The sequence below is a fragment of the Apium graveolens genome, chromosome 3 (assembly GCF_009905375.1).
Source record: "Apium graveolens cultivar Ventura chromosome 3, ASM990537v1, whole genome shotgun sequence".
Taxonomy (NCBI): domain Eukaryota; kingdom Viridiplantae; phylum Streptophyta; class Magnoliopsida; order Apiales; family Apiaceae; genus Apium; species Apium graveolens.
In genome coordinates, this window is record NC_133649.1 from 21,365,335 (window position 1) to 21,386,621 (window position 21,287).

The 21,287-nt window shown below is 34.6% G+C and overlaps 3 protein-coding genes across 4 annotated transcripts; all 3 read left to right on the top strand.

Moving 5' to 3' along the window:
- The first annotated feature begins 7 nt into the window (after positions 1-7).
- Positions 8-7,370, top strand: LOC141711945 (protein RRP6-like 1). Of its 2 annotated transcripts, none has more exons than XM_074514675.1 (14): positions 8-706; positions 1,134-1,289; positions 1,939-2,097; positions 2,190-2,273; positions 3,142-3,221; positions 3,314-3,364; positions 3,715-3,823; positions 4,185-4,267; positions 4,380-4,425; positions 4,784-4,871; positions 4,963-5,132; positions 5,555-5,830; positions 5,947-6,054; positions 6,339-7,370. In XM_074514675.1, exons 1-14 carry the CDS (start codon positions 149-151, stop codon positions 7,194-7,196), a joined length of 2,826 nt encoding a protein of 941 aa, XP_074370776.1. In that variant the 5' UTR covers positions 8-148; the 3' UTR covers positions 7,197-7,370. The 2 variants fall into 2 exon arrangements, with proteins under 2 accessions (XP_074370776.1, XP_074370777.1); XM_074514676.1 differs by having other exon boundaries at positions 10-706; positions 5,555-5,806.
- Positions 7,371-8,434: 1,064 nt separating this feature from the next.
- Positions 8,435-12,193, top strand: LOC141711946 (membrin-11-like). Its single transcript, XM_074514677.1, has 4 exons — positions 8,435-8,838; positions 9,520-9,640; positions 9,719-9,868; positions 11,613-12,193. The coding sequence occupies exons 1-4, from the start codon at positions 8,594-8,596 to the stop codon at positions 11,772-11,774; spliced, it is 678 nt and encodes a 225-aa protein (XP_074370778.1). The 5' UTR covers positions 8,435-8,593; the 3' UTR covers positions 11,775-12,193.
- A 2,438-nt stretch (positions 12,194-14,631) lies between these two features.
- Positions 14,632-16,996, top strand: LOC141710626 (plant cysteine oxidase 2-like). The gene is made up of 5 exons (XM_074513188.1): positions 14,632-14,984; positions 15,860-15,981; positions 16,126-16,285; positions 16,380-16,583; positions 16,708-16,996. The coding sequence occupies exons 1-5, from the start codon at positions 14,735-14,737 to the stop codon at positions 16,845-16,847; spliced, it is 876 nt and encodes a 291-aa protein (XP_074369289.1). The 5' UTR covers positions 14,632-14,734; the 3' UTR covers positions 16,848-16,996.
- Positions 16,997-21,287: the final 4,291 nt, after the last annotated feature.

The window sequence follows — 21,287 nt, forward strand, 5'->3', positions numbered from 1 at the left end:
TGGGCCTCATTAAGGTTCATTCCCCCGGACAATTTCCCTACAATTCGACAGAAAACAAATTAACAAGCCGCTCACAATGAAACCCTAACCCTAATTAAACCCCCCCTTTTCAATTCACTACTCCGTCCGGTTCACAATCACAACAACAATGGCGGACAAAAAAGAACTGACCTCTCTCTCCACTTCACTATCAAAACTCTCCGCTTCATTACGTGGCATCTCCACAAACAAAGACTTCCATTTCTACAACAACTTCGACGCATTCAAGCATCCCGTTACACAAATCTCCTCAACTTCGCAACTGATGCTCGACGCTATCGCAGCTAACTCATCTCAATTGTTTGGGAAAGAATTGGAATTAGATGACGATGATGATGACGCGTATGATTGGCTGGTGAATGTGAATGATGAGGTGTTTGAGAGGTTTGATTTTGCGATTGATGAGTTTGAGAAAGTGAGGGAGAGTGGAGAGGTGGTGACTTTGAGGGCGGAGAATGGAGGAGGTGAGAGTTTGGGGTTTTCGGATGTCAAGGTTGCGAAAAAGGATGAGAAAGTGTTGGGAGCTAAGCCGAAGATTCCGTTTCATATTCCGTCGATTGTCAAGCCGCAGAAGCAGTATAGGATACTGGTTAATAACTCTAAGGAGCCTTTTCAGCATGTTTGGTTGCAGAGGAGTGAGGATGGTTCGAGGTTCATTCATCCGCTGGTTAGTTTTTGGTTTCTGATTTTTTTTTTTAATTTATTGCGTATTACTGTTTTCGTAAAAATGGAGTTCGTGTTTTGCTGTTTTTGTTGCATGAAACAATTATGAACTCATTAAGTATTTAGTGTTACATGCAGTTTGACATATTGATATTGTAAGATATAGTACTCGTGTTTGTTGCTAAACATGTTGTGAAGAGTACTTCCTGTTCGTATTAGTCACATCTCGTCTGTATTATGTAGGAATGCCTTTTGTTTTCTCTTATAGATAAGCTGTTCTGGTTTTTGTTTCTGTGAGGATTGGATTTGGATAGATTTTGTGTTGCTATCGGTTGCTTTTGTGATTAGTATCAAGTTTTCTACACCTCTTAACTTGGAAATTTAAATTGTACATAACCTTTGATTATTTTTGTCGATTGTATTGCGTGTAGGAGAAGTTTCCCCCCATGGATTTTGTTGACAAAAATGTCAGTACAGCGGAGCCTGTGAAACCACTTCCAGTGGACTTCACGACATACACTCTTGTGGAAAGTGTCGATGATTTGAAAGAATTAGCTGCAAAATTACGCTGTGCTGATGAGTTTGCGGTAATTCTCTTACTATATACTACCATTTGTGAGTTATTTCCATGGAAATGTGAACTGGATTCATTGACCCGACCTGGATCACGATTCCATTTGCGTGATCCAATTCACAATCTGTGACAATCCACCTATTTTGGAGAGAGAAAAAAAAGCAAGGGCACTAAATTATCGGTGATTTGAAAGAGGAAAAGAAGGGAAGATCCGAGGTTAACTTAATTCTTTGTAATTAGAAATGTTTAAGGAAGAACAAGAAACCAATTTTGAAAGAACTAAGAAAAAAGAAAAAAAAATGCCAATTGGTATTTATAGAAGCATCTTTAAGAAGCCAACATGGCACTATATTAGGTCCAAGTAAGATTCATTTTTAACCATCAGCAGGGGTTTTCAGTTTGACTAGGGTATCCAATTTTATGGGTCCTCGTATCCGATTTATGGGGTAGAGAGTTCCATGCACCCGTACTTGGACCATTTACAGGAACTAACGTCATCCCTTTTGTAACATTAAGTAAATATATTAATGTCGTGGATATGAAATTGTAAATTGATATTAATTGCCATGTTATTCTCAAAAGATTTTGCTGGTTATGGATGCTATTTACCTTTTCTATTTTTCGAATTATGTGTTTTTTCTAATCGTGTTGCTCTTAATCAGGTTGATCTAGAACATAATCAGTATCGATCTTATCAAGGACTGACTTGCTTGATGCAAATATCTACTAGGACTGAGGATTTTGTTGTTGACACACTAAAGCTTCGCATTCACATTGGTCCACATCTAAGAGAACTTTTCAAAGATCCTAGTAAGAAAAAGGTAAACTTGCAGCTTTAAAGTCTGTATGCATTCTTGTTAACATTTATTGGCAATATCTATATATGATAAATATCAACGCACCATTTTGTTAGGTCATGCATGGAGCAGATCGGGATATTATGTGGCTGCAAAGGGATTTTGGAGTATACGTATGCAATATGTTTGACACCGGACAGGTTCTTATCTCACACATAATTGCTTTGCTTGATTGTGGCAACGTGACTTATAAAAGCTCGCTTATGTATGATATACTATGGACAACAACATATGATGTTTTGGAACATTGCTTATAGCATACTAGATCACTAGGTACTTGTAGAAAACATGTGATGCTCTGGACAACAGCATATGGTTTTATGGGACAAAGCATTTGTTATCATAGTTTACCTTGTCTTAATGGTCCAAAAAAACATCTCCAAACACACCTTTTGGGTTGTTGTTTACCTTAATGGCTGATTTTCATGTATATCTCTCTTTGCTCCACCTGGGAACACGACCTGATTTTTTATGTATATTTGTCTTTGCTCCACCTAGGAAACAGATGAGGTCAAATTTTGTGCTCCCAGTATGATTACTACTGTATCTTTTGTGTATGAATTTATATTGACTCATGTCTGTGTGCCTGTCTAGAATGGAATGTTGGTAATCGTTAGTTGGCTTATGCTATGACATGTATACACACGTGTGTGATGTTGCAAATACAAACCTACTGTTTAAAAAGGCGGATTTAAGTACATTTTGGCTTATTTTTTCTTTGATATTTTCTCGGTTTGATTCTGTTGAATGTTGATTACCCCTATGTTTCAGTCACATGCTATGATTGTTGTCATTCTGTTTTCTCTTGCTACTTAAATATCTGCATATTGGATTCTTTGTTTCATTTATTGTCCTTGAAAGGGTAGTAGCATAGCTGCAAAACGAGGAGTTTTTTTAGTAACATATTCAAAGTCTTGGCCCAACTATAAAATGATTTTATGATGATTGATGATATGTATTTTGGACTTGGCCTAATGAACTTCATATTGTTACTCTAAATTCCTTCAGGCCTCGAGAGTATTGAAGTTGGAGAGAAATAGTCTGGAGTATCTTCTGAATCACTACTGTGAAGTTGCAGCAAACAAAGAGTATGTCCATTTATACTAATTCACTGTGTTTTTCTGGACAAAATGTAATTGGTTGAAGAAGAATAATTTATTGATGACTGAACTATCTTCAGATACCAGAATGCTGACTGGAGATTGCGCCCCCTTACAGATGACATGCTAAGGTATATCTTCGTTTTTAGCTTGTCATGTTATGCGTTACTTCTTCTTTTTAAAAACTATTTAAGCAAACATTGTCAGATCTCTTAAATCAGTTTGTGTTTGGGGATTATTCGGGACTTTTTTGTTATAACACATGATCCAAGGTATTTTACAAATTGTATAGAAATCTGATAATATACCAACGAGAGTTAAATAGCCTTTAAAATTGTCTTTGATTTAATTTTGATAGAATTTTTAATTAACCTAGAATGCAATAAATTAATTGTATGCTTTTTGAAGTAGACAGTTGCTATATTAGTCAGATGCATCTTGGATATACTAAAGTTGTATGGGTTATTTTGTTGTTTGGCAGGTACGCTAGAGAAGATACACACTATCTGCTGTATATCTATGATTTGATGAAAATCGAGTTGCTCTCATTGTCTGCTGAATCTGAGAGTCCCGATGCCTCTCTTGTAGAGGTAAGATGTCCTTGGATATTTCAACTGTGCAAAGCTGTACCTGTGGAGCTCTTCAGTAGTAATAAATGTTGACAATAACATTGTGATAGATATTTTATTAAAAAGATGACTAGTGTCGGGATATGAAATAATCTGTTCGTAGACATTGCAGTAATAAGATATATACTTGTTGCTTGGTGATATCCGTACTCTGCCCATATTTTAGCTCCTTTGTATTTTTGGTTTAACAGAATACAGGAAAATAAAAACTGACCACTTCCTGTAATGATTGAACTATTTAGAAAAATAGCATCTATACCTATAAGCAACATTTGCTTAAAAATTCCATATTATTCTTTTTAGTGATCCAACTTTAACTCAGGTATACCAGCGTAGCTATGATATCTGCATGCAGCTATACGAGAAAGATGAGCTGACTGATAGTACAATTCTTCACATATATGGGTACGTAGGTCATCTTCTTGAGGTCATCTTCTTGAGGTCATCATTCCGTTAATATTTATTTTTTATTCGATCATATTTATGTTAATATTTATTTTTTGTAATGTCCATACAGGATACAGAGTGCTGACCTAAATGCTCAGCAACTTGCAGTGGCTGCCGTAAGTATTTTTTTTAATCTCTGCGCATCATGTTTTTGACACTTAAAGCTGATAGTAGTATAAATTATACAAAGGAACATATGGGTCTATTATCTGTATGTTGTAAAATATTGGACTGGTTGTAGTCTTACTCACATAAGGTTGCAACTTTAACTCCTGTACTTGTAGCGTGGTGGTCAAGTTACTACAGGAATTTGGGATTGCTGCTCTGCTTTTCCATTGGGTTTTAATGATTATGCATCACAAGAATCTTATATGATTTTTATTGAAGATTGATACGAGTGACTACCATTTATAGAAAATTTTGTGTATGGTTCAGTCATTTAGTTTATGATCGTCGAATTGGAAATGGTTTCAGGGGCTTTCTGAATGGAGGGATGTTGTTGCTCGTGCTGAAGATGAAAGTACTGGTTTTATATTGCCAAACAAAACACTTCTTGAAATTGGTATTTAGAAACTGATCCATTGTAATTTTTCCTCAGTGTGTCTGGTCTGGTGTCATTGCATTGACATGTGCTTCTTTGTTCTATTCTAAAGCTAAACAGATGCCTACCACCACCAGCATGTTAAGACGTGCCGTAAAGTCAAGGCACCATTATATTGACCGTAATCTTGGTTCTGTTGTTAGCATCATTAAGAACTCAATGCAAAATGCCGCTGCTTATGAAACTATTGCCGAAAAACTGAAGGAGGATCGCAAAAAGGCAGTAAGTCCTATGAACCTAGGTTAACAACTCAATAGGCTAATATATCTATGTGCAGGTAACTTCTTTAGTCAAAAAATTTTCTAACAAATTTATCGTAATATGATCCTAGCTTCACTTAAGATGTTGTACTTGACTGTAAATACTTTGTGTAACATTTACTGGCATTTTTGGCATATTTTTATTTGGTTGAGTTTACCCCCTGTCTAAAGGTGAAACATCTCACGGTTTTGAGATGATTTTAACATTGCTCAGAATGAATGTCATGAAGTTGATTGCCGCCACCATTTCAAGATGTGGCCTAAAAGCTTGTCCACTTGTCTTGTAGTCTTCAATAATTTAAACTTGTAGTTCTGCTTCTTTTGTACGTCTTGCCCATTTTTTAATAGAAAACACTCTAGTAACAGAGCTTGCACACCGTACAGATATCTGATGGAAAGTCGGTTGGCGCTGATGGGTCTGAAGCTTTATCTCTTCCAGCTGTCCCTGATACTTCGGATTCCTTGCGACACGAGAATATTTTGGACCTTGCAACTAGTACTAGTGAGGTGGAGAGAAATGAGCATGAGGGCAAATCTGGTCATGCAAGAGATGATCTGAATCCGCAGAATGATAAAGATGGCAGTGTACCTGTATATCCAAGAAATAACTATACAATGTCACAACAGATCAGAGAGGCAAGCACAAATTTCTTGCATCCAGTATGCTTCGACTATTTATCAAGAGTAACACAATATTTGTTAGAAAAAAAAAAAGAAAAAAAATATTTTGTGATCCTCACTGGTGAACATTTTGTCAATTTACCCTTTTTTTGTAGGGATCTGGAACTGAAGTAACTGTTCAGGTGTTGAAAAAACCAAATCGTGGTTTTGGGGCATTACTGGGGAATTCAACTTCTAAGAGGAAATATGATTCTGAGAAAGTGGTACGTTAAAAAAAAAATTAAATGATTTACCAGAATCTGTCTTTTAATATTACGTCCTGGATTGCATGTACTGTTCTTAAATTAAGCAGATTGAGAGCTTCTATTATTGCATCCTAGATTGCTCTGTTGACAAGTAGTGATTCTTCCTAGTTCAAGACTTAATAAATTGATAGCATACAGTTGTACCAATATTTTGCAACCCCTAGACATTGATGGTGATTTGTTGCAAGTTGAATTATATACTGAAAGTTGCGCATCTCTCTTATTTTTACTGTGTTTTGTAGGAAAGCAAAGAGGCCAAGTTGGAGCAGATTAAGTCTTCCGTGAGCCTTCCATTCCATGCATTCTCGGGCAAGGTTGAAACGTTGCAACCAGTTAAAGAACCTGCGAAAACACCACAGAGTTTGTGTCATAAAGAACCTGTTGCTTTGTCGGCTGCTAACTCACAAATGCAAGATATTTTAGTGATAGATGATGGTTCAGATGAAGAAATGCTTAATGATGACCCGAAGTCTGTGGATGATAAATTAGAGCAGACTGAAGGCAGCACCCAAGCTGATATACTGACCAACTCCGGATCAGATAAGGAACTACTTAATGATGATGATCCAAAGTTGATGGATAATAAACCAGAGCAGACTGAAGGCGATGCTGTGCTATCTAATAAGTCCCCTGCACTTGATATTATAATGTTGGATGACGATTCTGGGGAGGAAACCGTTAAAGATAATCCGAAGTCTACAAGTGATGAATTACCAGAGGATAAAGTAAGCACTCCTTTGTCTTCCAATGAGGAAGATGAGACCATGTCTCTCTCTGACCCATCTTCTGGACATCTCCAAACCACATATGGGACGGAAAAAACCAAGCTACTTAGGAATCCCAAAGAACAAGAACCTAGCGGTCTACTCCAGATAAAACCATTCGATTATGAAGCTGCAAGAAAAGAGGTTCGTTTTGGAGAAGATCGCAGGAGAAATGGTGGCGATGAAGGTGGAAAGAATAAGCGCGATACAGGGAATAGGAAAAAGAATGCAGCTAAAGGTCAGTCAGTGGGAACTGAAGAGAGTGGAGGCTTTCAGTTGGGTAGAAGGCGCCAAGCCTTTCCGGTGACTGGAAACCGAAGTGCAACTTTCCGTTAGTCTAGCAGTTTCGAAAATAATTGCTGCTGTGCAAGAAATTGTTGCATTTCTATTTTGTTGTAAATTGTAAAATATAAGTTCGACTAAAGGGCAACATCAATGAAAATCCCAGGCTGCAAACTTTTTATATTTAAACCCTTCCGTTTAAGAAAAAGTGGATTTTATATGCTGTTATATTTGTTAATACTTGATAGATGTACAGAGTAATTGATTATGTTTTTAACTAACAGAGATACACGGTGAATAATTAACCATATGAGTTTGTTTACTGTGTGTTTTTGTGTTATGGGTAATTTTGAGTATTAAAATAGATGAATTTGGGCAAAGAACTAAAATTGATGAATTTGGTTCATTTCATTGTGAACAGAGGAGGATTATCATTATTAGAAAGAATAAGACAATCAAAATGAGTTAAATTATCGTTATTAGAAAGTAGAAAGTGTAAGGCAATCAAAATAAATTAAACTTATCAACTGTTATTGATTGATCATGGATATAATTAGAAGCAAGTAGTGTTTTCTATGCGGTACATCTATCATTTAAGTTATAGTTCTAAAAATTACTGATTTTATCGATTAATCACTTGATTAATTGTTTAGGTGTTTTTTCGATTTAATTTTAAAATTCAATTAATTACTGTATATTTTTTTAAAATTAATATATAAAGATTAATAATTTTAATATTATTATATATTTTTAAATAAATTCGATTAGTATTCCGATTAATTATTCCGATTAATTGGAAATTATTCAATTAATCACTGTAAAGTTTGTATACAGACTAATGCCTAATCCTGTCTTTTAGAACACTCATCATTAACCATTAATAATAGTGCTTACTTTAGAAATTTAAAAGAAATAGTTAGTTTAATAGTTTTTTAAAACAGTTATTTAGTAGTTATTACTACTTTCATTTCGAGGTATTTATTTTACCAGTGGATTATACTTCTTTCTTAAAAAAAAAGAAGATTTAATTTTTAACTTTTCAAATAACTTCTTATAAAGAAATTGGGAAATAAACTTCTTATAAAGAATGAAAAAAAATCTGAAAAACGAAATGTTTTTTAATATATTAATTTCAAAACCTTATTTTATGCCAAGTACTTTGAAAACTTTAGGTCTCAAGTGTGAAGCTAAAGCTCTCGAGTCCAACGTGGCTAGCTGTGATTGGCAAGATAACGTAGCCCTTACCAGTCCGTTGATACAAAAGAGCCTAAAAAATTGAATTACATACGTGTCTGGTGTCTCTGTTCTGTATATATAAAACATAAATTGAAATAATCGAAATGAAAGTTAAGCGCGTTACAGCAAAATCTTAATCTCCGTCATCATCATTCTCCGAATTAATATTTGCCCTTGCAGCTTAAATTTGTAATTCGATTGAATCTCGTGAAACTATGGAAGGAGGAGGCACAAGTCTATCGGAACTATATCAAAGCTCAAAGAGGTTGTTGATAAAGTGCAGAGATGGCTTAGAGCGCCTGGAGCGTCTCGAATTTTCATCATTATCAGCTACTGTAGACTCTCCCGAGCTTTCTTACAGCGTACAAAGAGATATCTCTCAGATCCATTCTCTCTGCTCTAATATGGATCTCCTTTGGCGTTCCGTCGCTGCCAAATCTCAGCGTGATCTCTGGAAAAGGTCCTAAAACTCTCTCTCTCTCTCTCTCCCTCCCTCTCTCTCTCTCTCTCTCTCCCTTTTACTCTTTTATTCTGACTATGCAAGATGTTTTATGTTTATAAGTTAGAGTTAATTGGTAAGATTTGTTGTTCGATTTCGTGCCCGCGGTTAGGTTTAATATATTTTTTTGATTTCGTTGCGAAATTATTGTTATTATTCTTCGAGTACCTTTTAGATGGACATTTTAGCATTTGCTTGATTTGAACACTTATATTGCTGTATTTGAATCGAGTGATATGATTAGTCGGATGAAACCCTAGGTGTTCTATTGAATACTTATGCTGCCTGTGCCTGGTGCCCTTTAATTTTTCGGAAATCAGCTACATTGCGGAGCTTAATTTACTACTATAGTTTTTTTTGTTGAGTATTTACAATTGTAGTTGCAAATAAATTATGCTTTTCTCCTAATTATTTGTATTAATTTTAAAAAAAAAATCGGAAAGCCTCCCGGAAGAATTTTGAATGGAACAATATGGTCATTGCACTTTTTGTCTGTTCGAACTGTTCATCACTGTTTTTTGTTAGTCGCTTCAGAGTTGGATCTCCTGATTGTTTTACCAAGTAGTGTAAATTTAGTTGTTAACTTTGTTAATGGGAGATAAAGCAAGAGCTTACTTTTCGGTTACATGTTTGTTTTAATAGAAAAGTCGAACACGTGGCTGAAGAGGCAGACTCATTGAAAGAAAGTCTGGATAAATACTTTCAACGACATCAGAGACGAATGCAAGAAACTCAAGAGAGGGAAGCGTTGTTGGGAAGAGCTGTATGTACTTCTCTCTCCTAGTTAATTTATATAATGTATGCTGTTATATGCATATCTAATGCGTTGATAATTTCATAGAATGGGGAATCATCACATGTTTTGAGAATTTTTGATGAGGAAGCGCAAGCAATGCAGTCTGCTCGAAATTCTTCAAGGATGCTGGAAGAAGCTAATGCAACTGGAATTGCTATCCTATCGAAATATGCTGAACAGAGGGATCGTTTAAAGGTATGCACATTGGGTTATAAACAAATGTTTATGCATGGAATCACCCTCAACCCACAAGTAGTGTAAAATCACAACTCATCCTTGAATTCTTTCTTTAAGGCCCTTTATGGTGACTGACTATAAGTTGCACCCAGAGAAACTTTGTGATTACAATTTTTTTGGGGAAAAAAATATTAACTGCATTGCTGCTTCATCACTAGTCACTAGCAGTTAGAGCTGGCAATTCGTGTCGTGTGGTGTACTTTCGTGTTTCGTGTCAAAGAAGGGTAATACAAAAAACGAAACGAAATTAATTCGTGTACTGAATGTCAAAATCGAAAACAAAAATAAATGTTTCGTGTCAACACGAAACGAAACGAAAGTGCACAAATATTTCATGTACTTCTCGTGTAAACGAAACGAAATGAAAACAGGGCAATAACAGTAGGAGGCACAAATTGATTAAATGTGAGATATGAAGAGGAAGTAGAAGATACGAAGAAGACGATCTGAGTGGAGACGAGTGTAAACCAGACAGCAAAGAAGGAACCTGACTTAGAGTTGAGTGAATCAAGGATGTATACAAGCATGAGGCCCAGAATTAAAGCAACGACTTCCACCTAGTTCTAATAGGAAAGCACCACGGGGGACGAGACCGAAGATAAACGGAATAATAAGAAAGATGTATGTAACCAGCGGATTTGTAACAGGGGAAAGAAAGTAGAAACCCTAAAAGTTATAAAAGACTATTGGGCCTGCGTGGTCTCAACCTTTTTTGCCAAAACGTGGGTCTCAATTTGTCAAAAGAAGTATCACCATTGTTGTCAAAGTAAAATTTAAATTACATTTTATCTATTATGTATAAAAATTATATATATATTATTTATTTATAATATGTATTTACTTAATTTTAAAATATCAATTAATTATTTATTTATTTCGTGTCGTGTATATGTGGGTAAAACCAAAACCAACACTAAATTTAATCGTATACTTTCGTGTTCGTGTACCGAAAAGGTAAAACCAAACCCATAATTTTTGTGTCGTGTATGGTATTTCCGGCTCTACTAGCAGTGTTCTCCACAGCGATCAAAAGAGTTGAGAAATAATTTCATTTTACTAATATTATAAGTGGTTACCTACTCGGATGAGTGGATGGCAAAAACCCTCTTTCCCTTTTAAGTACTTATGAAGGCTTTTTTGACTTCAGCCACCGGATTAAAATGATTGGCTTTACATCTTTCCATGAATTGATCATCATATATTTATTTTTGCTCTAGTTCACTAAAATTTGAATGGTTATATGCACATGATATCGGAGCCTCCTTACTATATATATTGTCTTATTCTTAACTCATGCTACCTTAAAAACACCCAAATGATGTGTTTATATCTTAGTAACACACACATACACGTACACGCCAAAGGGAGATAATTAGGCACACAAAGTATTGGCCAGGTGGAAGATCGAGAGATACTTTTATTGAATGGAATCTGGCACCTGGTTGCCTTCAAACTTCATAGTGAATTGATTTGATATATGCACAAGTAAATTATATCAAGTAATTTTATAAAAATATGGCCCAAAGTTCAGTAATGAACTTCTCACATATATTTTACTTGCAATAAGTATGGAGGGAATGTTTGGCAGCTACAGAGAGGCTACTAGCACTCTAACAGTTTGCATTACATGCTAACTTATATATGTATTTGCTATCGATTAAAAATATTTATCTGCACTCAACCAAACTCTTTTCTGATGCAGAAAGCTCAACGAAAAGCATTGGATGTTCTTAATACACTGGGGCTGTCAAATTCTGTTTTAAGGCTTATAGAGAGGAGAAACCGTGTTGACCAGTGGATCAAATATGCAGGAATGGCCCTGACAATCATCGTCCTAATTGCTTTCTGGAGGTGGACACGATGATTCAAGTTTCAGATTGTATCTAATTTCTGTAGACTTTTTAGCTACTCGTCCAAATGGATTGATTAGAAATGGGAATTACCAGTAAGCAACTTCACAATATTTACTGAAAAACTGCATCATAGCTTTTGGTGGAAGGGTTGGATTATCAGATCTAGCAACTTGCTATAAGGATATATGTATTATAAAGCATGGAGGAAGTGGTTTTCTTCAAAAATCTTTACCTTAGGTTGAGTTAATTTTCTGTTCATATCGGGAAAATGCTGATCTTTATGGAATCTGATATTATATCGGAGAGAATATATGTATATTTGTGGTTTGGCTCAACATTTAAGATCTAAAACTCTTGTATAACAAATTTCGGAAGGCATAAGCAGCCTTGGTTCACTGGTTTATTTAGATCATGGCGTAGTTTATTGTTAGTTTTTTGGTATTTAATTCAAGTAAAGTCTAATATTTTTGGAAATGCATAATTTTATAGAGGGAAGAGATTCAATAAATTTTACCATATGAACAATCAAGTGGGTTCCCCAATTATGGCGGGCCCCGTATAGTTCAAATCACATATTTAAAGTCCAACTGGCCTGGGGGACATTGTACATGACTAATTTAGTGGTTAGAGTATAATCAACTAAACCAACATTAAGTAAATAGTTATTCTCTTACCTTGTCAGTGGTATGCACATTAATTTGCGTCCCATGACAATTTGATATCCTTCTCATTTCGAAAGACATAGACCGAGGACGAATTATATTTTAGGAGGTTATATTGCCAAAGAAATGGTGCGGGTTATATTTTAAGAGGTCATATGGAACGAGTGCTGCTGGGCATATACGATGGAGGAGATGATCATACCAAGATCACATACGATCTACAACCGTTGTGATTTTCTTTATCATACACTATAAACATCCTTCGAAATGCCATATTTTGTCAAAAAAAAAGAGAAAGATATGTCATATTAAGGAGCAGGCACGAGACATGCATAATTTGACTATCCAGTATGATTACGCTATACATTTTGTTGGTCACCCTTTAAATTGACAAAGACATCACATCACTAAAGTGTTATTTATAAACATTCACGTACCTTCCTATTTGCTATAATGAGATAGAGAAACCAGGCACATCAATTCTTCCACCCGTACCTAGAATAGTTACTTACAAATACGAGAAAAATACAGAAGAATAAAAATCCCACCTTTTCTTCTTCCCCACTATAGGCTCTTTCACGCTAATCATTTTTTTTATTAAGTCGTTCTATTGTCACGTTCTTTGATTTAAAAGCAAACTATTTTTTATTTTTTGATTGAAATCTCGTTAACTATTGATTTTATTATTATAATTTGTTATAAAAATTTTACATTAATTTTATTTAATAATCTTAAATCTCACCTAATATAATTTGAAAAAATGATAAAAATAGCCGATTTTTGAAAAAATTGAACAAAAATAGTCATTCTGAAAAAAGTGGCCAATTTTGGCCGAATGAATACTCCATTATCAGTTGGGGATTCCAATTTGTATAAGATACTCCACTGGTAGTTGGGTATTTCATATATGGGATACTCCACTGCCAGTTGGGTATCTTGTATAAAGTGGATACTCCACTGACAGTTGGGTATCCCATCGGCTAAAGTTGGTCAACTTTTCAGAAATTGGTTATTTTTGTCAATTTTGTGTAAAAATAGGCTAAATTTGTCATTCGTCCATATAATTTTTATTACTAATATAACATTTTAATTATATATATATATATTACTAAAAATAAAATAAAGTTCCTAAGGTGACCTTAGAAAAATTTCCTAATATAATGATTGATTTGGGTGCATTATATTCCTTATGTATTTGCTTACTTTCCTAATTTCAAAGGCATGTAAAATATATGATAAATAAATATTTAATAATAAATGATTATGAATGCTTGTTTACATGTATATGTGTATTTGTGGTGATCTTAGGAAAAATGTTCTAAGATTAACCTTAGATTCTTATTCTCTACTAAAAATAATTCTGCTATTTGATTCATTATGTGCTTATAATAAATTTATCATTTAACTATTTATTTATAAGAAAAAGTGGCTTATAATTATTTCTTCCATTTTAAAATGGTAGTTGACTTTTCTTAGTCAAAATTGCTCAAATTTTTATTAGATATTAAAAATCATTTTTTCACAATTTTAAGGTGACTGAAACAATATTTTATTGATGATTATATATTTTTGATATTTTTTTTAAATATTTAATGTCGGTAATTTCACTAAAGTTGGATTATTATTTTGAAATGTAAGGATTAATTTTATAACTTAAATTATATATAAAAAATGTCTTACCTTTTTAAATATTTATTTTAAATTTTAAATTTAATTTCACAAAATAAATTTTTAATGGTAAATTGTTTACAATATTTTTTTTTCAATTACATGCAATGAAGGCAGTATGATTAATTAACTCATACAACAATTTTTAAATAAAGAAGCCAAGTGAGCCCTCATAAATAACTACATGATATGATTTGATCTTTGAAGGTGAAACTTGTTAATTTGTTCAAATTATAATATAATCAAATGATATTTTTTAATTAAAATGATAATAGCTGTGGATAATTAAAAATGTACATAGCAGTAGAATACCATGTATATAAAAGGCAGTATCTAATGAAAACAGTGGGAAGGTATAGTAACATGTTTATAGTACGAAACTAGTTACCCAAACTTTGGGCGAGCACCTTCTCTTGGGAAAAACAGGAGCGCTACTTTAGACACCTGTCCCGAAACGATCCAACCTGTCCCCAAACAATCCAAAGGTGGCCCCTGGTTTTCACTATTAGGTTTATCTTATATATTTACGTTTAATCTTTTTCTCTATCACATTTCATCATTTCACTCTCCTTGCCCCGTTTTCATTTGGAAAATATGTGTATCTCATAATAATTTTGTGTTTTCAACACTGAAATCATAGAATGACGACCAGAGTTGCGAGATCAAGGAAAGAAATCTCTAAACCACTTGGATGTGCAAGAAAGGATAAGACTAACAAGAAAGAGAAGAGATGCAAAAGAACCACCAACTCAAAAACCAGATCAAAAGAGTTGCAACCTGCACCATCCACCAATTTGTTGCAAAGATTATATGTAACTTGTGAGGATGTGTTTAAAAGTGGAGATGCTAATTTACCTTCCGCTGATGTCCAAACACTCAGACTCATCCTCGGTTAGTTATTTCTATAATCTATTAATGTTGCTATTGTTATTTTTACCATTGAATGTTAAATTTGGAGTCATGATTTCTTTTTTCTTATACTATATATTTTAAAAATGTTAGAATAAAAATAGCATCACCATCCTAACTAGTGACTGTCTAGCTTGCAAATAGGCGGTGTGAATTTTGTTCTTTTCTTTATCTCATCTTTTGGTACTAATGGAAATTTTACACAATGTTGCTAGTTTATGAGCAATATTATATTTATAATATTATACATTGATGCAGCGAGTAGATACAAAAATGTGGTGTTCTTAGATAGCACAAGTATATACATCAAAAGCAACTAAAACATACTAAAAATCCTTTTATCGATAACAAAGTTATTTTGATTTTTTAAATTAAATATAGTTGTATAAAAAACATATATGATCGCATTTTTTAAAAAACATATATGATCCGAGTAATGTCAGATGATCACATATGCATTGCAACCATTTTTAGTTCCTACAATGTTTTATTGATTTAATAGTATGAAACCATGCATTGTTTAGTGGCACCAGGTATGTATTATTATTATATTATTATTTGTATTTTTGACATAAAGCCGACTATATATTTTAATATAGGATATTTCTACGGGTTTCTCTTAAGGTCTGGCTACATGATGCAGGAACCAAAAAGCTCTGGTGCAACAGCCGTATACGTGCTATATTCATAATTAATATTTTTTAGTAAAATCTTTTAGCTATTTCTTGTGGTTTTATGAACTAAGTTTCACAGCTTTGGGTAGATAGTATTTGCACATCAGAAATTCCAAGCATAACGTACTAAAGTCTACAGCTAGTTACAAGCAAAGCTTTAACAAGTCTTTGATGATGTTGCAGATAGTATGGTGCCTGAGGATGTAGGTCTAAGTCCGGAAATTAAGTTCTTTAACCCTTCTAATGCTCCTGAGGAAGTTCCAAAAGTCGGATACACTAGTATACACCAATGCAAGAATTACTCGGTAAGATGTTCAAACAAGTACTTGCGCACTTGGTACATTGTGAATTTGTGATGTATAATAGAACAGCTTAATGTCTTCTTATAGTAGTTGGAATTAATTGGATGGATCAAGTTTACCGATGTGTTTGTTTCATTGTGCATGCAGCTCTGCATCTTTTTCCTGTCTACAAATGCTGTCATTCCTTTGCATAACCACCCAGGGATGACTGTTTTCAGTAAGCTTTTGATTGGCACAATGCACGTCAAAGCATATGACTGGGTTAATCAGGTTGAATCCGAGGACTCGACTACATCTCCCTCTAAATGTAAGTTGTCATCTATATAGGAATGATCATACGAAAGTTATGTGGAATAACTTTGATTATTGAACTTAAATGACATGATGATGCTTGTTTGCAGTGAGATTGGCAAAGTTGAAAGCAAACAGTATTTTCACAGCTCCATGCGACACATCTGTTCTGTACCCAACTTCAGGAGGCAACATCCATGAGTTTAGAGCTATAACACCGTGTGCAATTCTTGATGTTATCGGTCCACCCTATTCTGTAGAAGAAGATCGAGATTGCTCCTACTTCAAAGACATTCCCTACTCCGCATTCCCAAGTATGCAACTTCTTCTTCTGCTTCTGCTTCTGCTTCTTTCTTTTAATTAATTAGAAAGATTCGTAATTTATGAGGAATTCTTGATTAAATTTATCTAAATGTAGTTGATTGTTAACTTGTGTAGTTGGGGGTAAAGGAAGCTTGATCAACAAAGAAGAGGCTGATTCATATGGATGGTTGGAAGAGATTAAAGAGACGCCAAAGGAGGCGCAGATTTATGGAGTGTGTTATATGGGACCTCAGATCATCGAAACTACCCCTTAGCTTCGGTTTTGCATAGAGTTTGGTATCATTTATATTAGATTATCTCTAGTTCTCTTTATCCAACTCTCTTTGCTCCTGTTTCAAGTCCTGAGACTTTGATATGCATGTACATTAAACTTGCCTACATTATCTGGATAGTCTCTCTTATATTTTCAGTTATCAATGGAGCATGTTTAAATATGTTACAGTGTGTTGACTCCTTCAGTGAAGGGTCATTCGATTAAATGATTGTTACCTAGGGTGGGTTTAGAATTTTTTATTTAGGGACACACCTGACTTAGAAAAAATATATTTATATTTTTGAATTTTGAGAAGGCGCCTTCATACAACTTCAAAAAATTTAATAGTTAAAAAATGTAAAATTTAATCCAAAGAGAAACAAGTGAAATGGTGATCTTCCCAACATATTCAAACAATATCTGTATGTTTATAAAATGATGAGTTAAAAGCATTTTGTGTACCTGAACTACTGAATATATGCACTTTGTGTACCTGAACTACCATATCTAGCAGAATGAATGCTATACTAACAACTTCCCTGCGAAATACATGCTGCCGTCAGTTTGGTTTAACTCCGTAAGGGTATTTTAGGAAAAGCATATAAAGTGGAGGGCTTGGAAGTAATAACACACATACAACGGCTCTAAACTGAAGATAAAAGGCAGAGTACTAAAGTTAATTTCATCATTTTCTTCCTTGTGTTGCTGATGTCATGGATGAAAGATGTGTGTGTGGTATGTTGGTGGTAGAACGTACTGCGTGGACGGAGAACAATGCTGGACGGAGGTTTGTTAGTTGTGTCAATGGTCGAAGGGGTTGTATATACAATTTTGCATTTACTTAAAAATTAGTAAATTGAACTACGACTAATTCTCTTACTTGTGCACTTTTCTCATAGCATTTGGACATATAGGATTTAAAGCATAACTTCTTGCCATCTTGTCTCTCCTGGTTTGAATTCTTCTCATTGCACTCTTGTGCAAACCTTGCAGTAGACCAATAATGGGAAGATCCCTATACTCCCTTAAACTATTGTTGAACACCTCACAATGGTTGTTCACAAACATATCAGACAGTGAAGATGTCCTAAAAGTTGATCTGGTCCATTGGGATGTTGGTTTTTCCATTAACCAACTATGACATTTCTTGGACAAGTAACAAAAAACCACAAAATTAAATTACATTCCAGGAACATACATTGCATCAAAATAAAAAAACATTTTAAAAACCATAAATTAACCTTTTGCAGCTCAGTCATGTGTTTGTTAAACATGTAGTCTGTGGTAGCTCTAGCTGCCAGCCATAGTAATGATCTGCAATCAACTCCCTTATGGTCTTTGTACACGTTCCTGTAGAGATGCATAACACAAAATCTATGCTCTGCATTTGGTACTTGTGTTGTTAGAGCATTTACAAGCCCCTGCAGTAAAAGCATAAAATAATATTAAAGATTATTAAATCTGGTTAATATGTCATATTTAAATAAACTATAATTTGTTACCTTTTGTCTATCTGATATAAATGTCCAACCACCAGAGTTTACTACATTAACATCTTGTACTAGCAATTCTAAAAACCAATTCCAAGTTTCAGTGTTTTTAACTTCAACAATAGCCAAACTAATGGGGTACATTCCATCATTACTATCACATCCAACAGCAGTTAGAAGTTGGCCACCATATGGACCTTTCAAGTGGCAACCATCTAACCCTATAAGAGGTCTACATCCAACTGTAAAGCCTTTTTTCAAAGGGCCCAAACATACATATATCCTTTTGAATCTCCTGCCTTGCAGTCCATCTTCTTCAGAATCTAGCATAAGTTCAATTGTGCTATCTAGCATTGCCTTCTTAATTGCACCCATATAATCCCACAGTTGTCCATATTGTGCTTCATGATTTCCCCTTATCACCTTTAAGGCCTTGTTTTTTGCCCTGCCAATAGCATAAATGCTAACCTCACATCCCCAATCATTCACAACCTTTTTTCTAAATGCACCAAGTGGCCAGGTGGGGTTCATGCGTATATCATTTTCATAGTACTCTGCAATCCATTTAGAAGTCATAAATTTATGTTTAAATGTTGGTGGACATGTGTGGGTGCCTAAAAAGGTCTTTACTTGAAAAGTTTTTGTGTCTTTCAATGGAGTTGCATAGATTTTTCATGCACATCCCTCTCCCTTACAAACAAACCTAATCCTCTTGTCAAAATTTCTACATTGAACTACTTGTTTCCTATGCATTATGGCATGTTTCTTCACAGCTACTCTAAGACTATTGCCACTGCAAAACAACATGCCAATGCAGAATTTTGGATCATTCATATCTGTTTTCTCATCAAATACAGGAAAAGAAATGGTCTCCTCATCAGTACTATTGGCAGCCATCCTCTCCTACTCACTATTGTACTCATTATCACTAATTTCTGAAAGACATCCCTCAATAAAATCATGGCCTATGTCACAACCAGCTTCCTTCTGTTCTTTAACTTGCTTCCTCTTTTCCTTGGAAGCACACACCTCATCATCAGTACTATCTATATTAGAAGAATCATCATGAAAATTTTGTCCATCAACATCACTAAGCACCTCCACAATCTCATCATTTGAAACAGACACATTTCTCACTACAACATTTTCATTTTGTGAATTGTTATCATATTTCTAAGCTAGATTCTCAAGTAAAATGTTTTCTATCTCCTCTTCATCATATCCATCAAGATTAGGAAGATTTAAAAATTCTAAATTTACTTGTTGAGAGGGACAGTAGTCTTGTGTTTGTTCTACATCGACTGTCAAAGCATACACATAAACTAATCGAGATTCATCAAGTTTGCCACACATTGTAAGTACATCATCATCCCTATTTGCTGAGTTTAAACCACTTGGAAATTTATACGAGAATTCACAATATCCAAGATGGCCAAATGCCTCTTCTAACATGTTACCAAGCACTAACACAGACATCTCGTCAACATCGCAATTATCAACATACCTATACGTGCCACCAACATATAATCCAGATTCTACACTGAACTGACCACCTATGCTAAATAAGTCCATGTCACCTGTGCACACAATCGATTACATATCCTATAAATATGATTTCAAACAAAAAATGGACAACCCATAAAATATGACTGATAGATCCACATACAAAGCACAAAAACGTTATCACTTAAACATATATCATGCAAAGCCTATACAAAACTGAACAAAAAAATTAAAACAGAGCTTACTCTTGTAATCGGGTGCTTCAGAGCCAGCAGATAAGTTTCATTAAAGCGTGATTCTCTCAAAATCCAAGGCATTAGGACAAAGAAAAGAGAACATTAATGAGGAGAAATAAATGAAGAATGTATTAATGAAGATCTATTAGGGTATAGTTATTGTATCTGTTTGCCGCCATATACACACACAAGCAACTCAATGAAATGTCCTAAATACCCCTATGTCTTATCCCATGCTTAGAAACAGGCTAACGGTGTTAACCCCAGACTAACGGCAGCATGCATTTTGTAGGATATTTGATAGTATAGCATGCATTCTGCTAGATATGATAGTTCAGGTACACAAAATGCATATATTCAATAGTTCATGTCCACAAAATGCTTTTAACTCTAAAATGATCTGTATGTTTATAAAATGATGCATGCACTGATGCACATGTTGCACAGCCTTGGTGCTGAAATCATATGTTCCATTCAGCCCAACAATTCCAGCCCACTAGGCCATTATTTCTAACTATTTTGTATGACTAATATAAGACATCGGATTGGGTCGTGGGCCTCTAGGCCCAGAACTGGTTATATTTATTCTGAACCTTTTTTGGATCTCATAATTTAGCTCATACCTTCTAGCTATACAAAAAATTAATAGTGAGTATAAGTTTATTTTGTTTCCTGACTTTGTTAAGTGGATTCTTAATAAATTAATTCAGCTAATAATATTTTCCAAGATTGTGGACTATAATGCTTTTTTTTTAAATGGGGAGTTTTGTGGTAGCAGGTAAATCTGCGCACATATTTGTGTAGCAGAACACATGATACACCTTGGAATCCATTTCCTATAACTAAGTATTTGGGCCGGCTTACTTGGACTAATTCTTAAAAGGGATGACCCGTACTTAAATCAGAACCTCGACTCGAAATCCAACCTAATAATTTGGGGTGTGTTAACCCCTCTCAAGCTCAGAGCAAGACATAACATGTGATATGAAGTATGAACCCATCAAATGAGTCATAATCTATAGAATAATATCAACTCTCACTATTTACTAGGGGTGTACAGATAAACCAACCGCTCAACCGCATCCAACCGCTCGCAACCGAACCGCATTTGCGGATAATCGCGAAATGCGGATTGGTTGTGGATTCAAATTTTAAAAACCGCTCATTCGCGATTTGGATGCGGTTTTAAATTCTTGAAAATCGTAAAATCGC

Coding starts and splice junctions, on each gene's coding strand:
- LOC141711946 (XM_074514677.1), top strand. CDS start 8,594: ATGGAAGGAGGAGGCACAAGTCTATCGGAACTATATCAAAGCTCAAAG. Junction 8,839..9,519: donor CAGCGTGATCTCTGGAAAAG/GTCCTAAAACTC, acceptor TTGTTTTAATAG/AAAAGTCGAACACGTGGCTG. Junction 9,641..9,718: donor AAGCGTTGTTGGGAAGAGCT/GTATGTACTTCT, acceptor ATAATTTCATAG/AATGGGGAATCATCACATGT.
- LOC141710626 (XM_074513188.1), top strand. CDS start 14,735: ATGACGACCAGAGTTGCGAGATCAAGGAAAGAAATCTCTAAACCACTT. Junction 15,982..16,125: donor ACCAATGCAAGAATTACTCG/GTAAGATGTTCA, acceptor TTGTGCATGCAG/CTCTGCATCTTTTTCCTGTC. Junction 16,584..16,707: donor TCCCTACTCCGCATTCCCAA/GTATGCAACTTC, acceptor TAACTTGTGTAG/TTGGGGGTAAAGGAAGCTTG.
- LOC141711945 (XM_074514675.1), top strand. CDS start 149: ATGGCGGACAAAAAAGAACTGACCTCTCTCTCCACTTCACTATCAAAA. Junction 3,222..3,313: donor GAAGTTGCAGCAAACAAAGA/GTATGTCCATTT, acceptor AACTATCTTCAG/ATACCAGAATGCTGACTGGA. Junction 4,872..4,962: donor CAAAACACTTCTTGAAATTG/GTATTTAGAAAC, acceptor TCTATTCTAAAG/CTAAACAGATGCCTACCACC.